We start from the raw sequence: 3,885 nt of genomic DNA on the forward strand, positions 1-3,885 counted from the left end.
CCAGGCAGAGCTGGCGGGTGCTGCGTCTCCACTGAGGTTTCCTGCCCCTGACAGGGCTCTGCTCTGCACTGTGAGGGTCCCAGGTCCCAGGCTGTCATCTTCCTTGCAACAGCAGCTCCCAGCCACCCAGCTCTCAGCCCTCTGCAATCCTTAGTGCAGAGCCTTCTCCCAAGATCAAACCTGCACTGCTCTTTCTGCCCCAAGACCCATTGAGTTGCCACCTGTGTCCCCTGAGCAACTTCCTGCTCAAGCCCTCCAGGCACACTCTGCCACACAGGCCTTCCTGCTGCTCCTAGGACACCCAGGAACAGGATCATGCCTGCTTCTATGTCTCTGCTCTTTCCTTCTCCTCACAGAATAGCTCCGGACCCACTGTCTGTCCAAATTCCATCCATTCCTCAGGTCCAAGCCAGTTGAACCTTTCTCCACAAAATCTCTTCAACTCATGATGGAGACCATGGGGCGGGGGAAGAGAGAGAATAAGAGAGAGAGACAGGCAGGTGCCTCCTGAAACTCAGCTGGAAGATCAGTACAACATGTTTTCATTTTCTCTAGATGGAGGAAGAAGAATACGAACAGATTTTCCTGGAGGATTCCCCAGGAGAGCTGTCCCAGGATCCTACCCAAGAGCTGGCAGGAGGTAAAAGAGAGGCACAGCTGGGGAACAGCTGACATGCAGGCAGGACACAGCTCTACCACGTGGTGTGCTGGAGAGACAGTTGAAGTCCCCAGTCACAGGCACTCACTCATCTTGGGCACCATTGCGGCCTTTGGGTTAGGCTCCCCCTTTACAGCCAGAAATAAAGATAAGGCCCCCTGATAGGTATGGCAGGCAAGAAGAGGCAAGAAATAGCACTGATTGCTAAATCTCTAGTCCAGTCTCAAAGAAAAGGGTCCTCACAGTCTGGGCTTCCCTCATGAGGAAGGATGTGGTGATGGGTATGATGAAAATAACTGAACTTGGACCCTGAGCCTTGGAAGCCAGCCAACCCTCCATGGGTGTTTGGCTGGCCCAGAAGTGAGCAATCTCAAGGCCACAAAAGTCGAAAGCACCATGTGAACAAGCAGAATGTACGTGACCGCTGCCTCAAAACTGGGCTCAGCCTTCTCGAGGGCTTCTCTCCCCCAGCAGCCATGGCAAAAGGTCAGTCGCTTAACTTTCATGGGCATGTGTCATGTCACCTGGGAGACAGAATTTAGGAGTGCTGGGGACCCACTCATTTTCCTAGCCAGAAGAAATTATTTGTGATTCTTTCTGTGTTTTAACAAGAATGATTTTTTACCTCATGAACTTAAGTGAACTGAGCCATCAGAAAAAAGCCATGTTCATCTACCACACAGGAAAATTACCAACACATGCGCTAACACCTATTTTACCTTTTCTTACAGCAATCAAGGTTAGATATTACTTCACAAATACTCCCCACAGCTGAAACGATGTATTTGGTTTTAAAGTCCAGTGGGGTGTGCTGGCTTCAGTCTCCAGCTTTGCATCGTCTGGGTAGATGTGGATGAATATTCCACCATCAACACTCCCTGAAACTCCTGCCCATTCGCTCAAATTCCTTTCCAGCCACCCAGGGGAAGCGGGAGGAAGCCAGTGCCACTCAGACAGAATTGGTCTGTGGATCAGCCAGCCATGGTGGCAGCCGGCAGCAGCAGACCTGTGGGTGCTGGGGTTCCAGAGAAGCCACTGCCCATACTGCCTTCAGGAGGCTTAGTGTCCTGTCACCTGAGACCCATCAATGTCTTCAGTGGGGACCAGACGGGGAAACCAGCTATATTTGTCACTTCTTTATGTGCTGTGAGTCTTGGGACCTGCAAGGCAGGGGGAAGGGAATTCCCTTCCTGCCCTCCAGCCCCAGTCACAGCTAGAAATCTTGGTGTTAGGTTTCTCGGTGTTTGGTTGGCATCTGCGGGTCTCCTCTCTCAGCTGATGGTTCTGATATTCCACTGGGTGACAACGTTCAGCCTCACCTTCAAGGATATAGGCTAAGAATGGAAGCCCAGGACAAGTCTCAGGGACAGATGGTCTTTGTCTCTCCTATTCTGAGCCAGGACAATCTGCCCTGGGATAAGGGAGCATTCCCAGGCATGGCTTCTGATGAGGGTAAGGGGGTGGATGGCTCTAACCCCAGCACCCTCTGCTTTCTTTTGATGCTTCCAGGTCTGGAGGAGAAAGAACACAGCCCAAGGAGGCTGAGGCTCCTTCTGGTGGGGAAAACAGGAAGTGGGAAAAGTGCAACAGGAAACAGCATCCTTGGCCGGAAAGTGTTCGAGTCCAAAGTCAGTGCAAAAACAGTGACCAAGACCTTCCAGAGAGGGAGCCGAGAGTGGGTTGGGAAGGAACTTGAGGTGATCGACACCCCCGACATTTTGTCCCCTCAGGTCCAGCCAGAAGCAGCAGCTCAGGAGATCTGTCAGGCCATTGCCTTCTCATCCCCAGGACCTCATGCGGTGCTCCTGGTGACACAGCTGGGCCGGTTCACAGAAGAGGACCAGCAGGTGGTCAGGCGCCTCCAGGAGGTCTTCGGAGTGGGGGTCCTGGCTTACACAGTCCTGGTGTTCACCCACAAGGAAGACCTGGATGGTGGCTCCTTGGAAGAGTATGTGCGCGAGACCCACAACCAGGACCTTGCCTGGCTGGACGTGCTATGTGAGCGGCGCCATTGCGGCTTCAACAACAGGGCGGAGCGGGCAGAGCAGGAGGCCCAGCTGCAGGAGCTTATGGAGAAAATCGAGGGTATCCTGTGGGAAAATGAAGGGGATTGCTACAGCAACAAGGATTACAAGTACTCCCAGCAAAACGTCCTGCTCAAAGAAGTGCAGGAAAGACAAAAGGCTCCGGGGCAAGGGTCTGAAGTGCTCAGTGAGGAATCCTGGCTGGAAGGGCTGTCCCAAGTCCTGAAGGAATCGGAGAGGACTCACAGATGCCTCCTAGGGAAGGTGACTCTTTGAGCCCACGCTGGCCCCATCCTCAGGTGGCAGCATCTGGTGTGGCGAGAGGGGTGTGTGTTTGGAGGAGTCCAGAGTTCACAGCTCACATCCCAGGTGCTCCATGCCTTCTTCCCTTCCTCTGGATGCCACCAGTACAGAAACTTCCATCTTGGTGGCATTGCATTTCTGGGGTACTTGCCTGTTCCCTGATAGAACCAAAGCTTCTTGAGGGCAGCACTCTGTCTCCTTCTTCCATGTAACTCCCACAGCTTCCTGGCCATCAGAGTCACTCAGCAGCAACCCTGTGTGAGCCGTTGCCCAGATGACTTCACATATCTGTCCTTGCCTGCGACGGGGGAGGATGATGACTGTTAAAGTGCCTGCTGTGTGTGGTGGGCAGAACACGGCAGTGGCTCTGAGACACGTGGGGAGGGAAGGAGAGCAAACAGGAGCAGAGAAGGAGGCAGAAGGAGCAGCCCTTTCATTCACTCCGGAACTTCCTAGTGGCAATGATGAGTGAAGTCAGGGGTGGGGTATCCAAGAAACCAGGCTCTGGTCGAGAGGGTGGACCTAGCCCTGGCTACAGGACGTGGAGGCTCTGGAGGGGCCAGGTGGGCAGAGGAGGCCAGCACCCCCACCCCCCACCCTAAGGCAGGCTTAGATTAGGGAGGGCATACATACACCTGCGCCTTCCCCTTTTTCCTTGGGTTCCACAATCTTCTCATTATAGCTGCCTTCTGGCGTTAGAAAGCAGAGGCTATTTTCAGCCTGCCTCACTTTACCTGCAACCCCTCCCTTCTCTTTAGAGTGGAAGAGTGTGGAGGGAGTGAGTGTCTGAGTGTATAAATGGGTTTCCCCAGCAAGGCATTTGTGGGGGGTTGAAAGGAGGGAGACAGGGAAAGAAGGGGACCTGCCAAGGATAGAGTTGAGTGACTTAAACATCTTGTG

At 53.5% G+C, this 3,885-nt stretch overlaps 1 protein-coding gene across 2 annotated transcripts; it reads left to right on the plus strand.

Annotated features, from left to right (window-relative positions):
- Nucleotides 1-555: 555 nt before the first annotated feature.
- On the plus strand, nt 556-2,958 carry LOC134379674 (GTPase IMAP family member 6-like). Of its 2 annotated transcripts, none has more exons than XM_063098725.1 (2): nt 556-640; nt 1,934-2,958. In XM_063098725.1, the coding sequence occupies exons 1-2, from the start codon at nt 556-558 to the stop codon at nt 2,956-2,958; spliced, it is 1,110 nt and encodes a 369-aa protein (XP_062954795.1). The 2 variants fall into 2 exon arrangements, with proteins under 2 accessions (XP_062954795.1, XP_062954797.1); XM_063098727.1 differs by having other exon boundaries at nt 2,168-2,958.
- Nucleotides 2,959-3,885: the final 927 nt, after the last annotated feature.

Source organism: Cynocephalus volans, chromosome 6 (assembly GCF_027409185.1).
Source record: "Cynocephalus volans isolate mCynVol1 chromosome 6, mCynVol1.pri, whole genome shotgun sequence".
NCBI classification, from domain to species: Eukaryota; Metazoa; Chordata; class Mammalia; order Dermoptera; family Cynocephalidae; genus Cynocephalus; species Cynocephalus volans.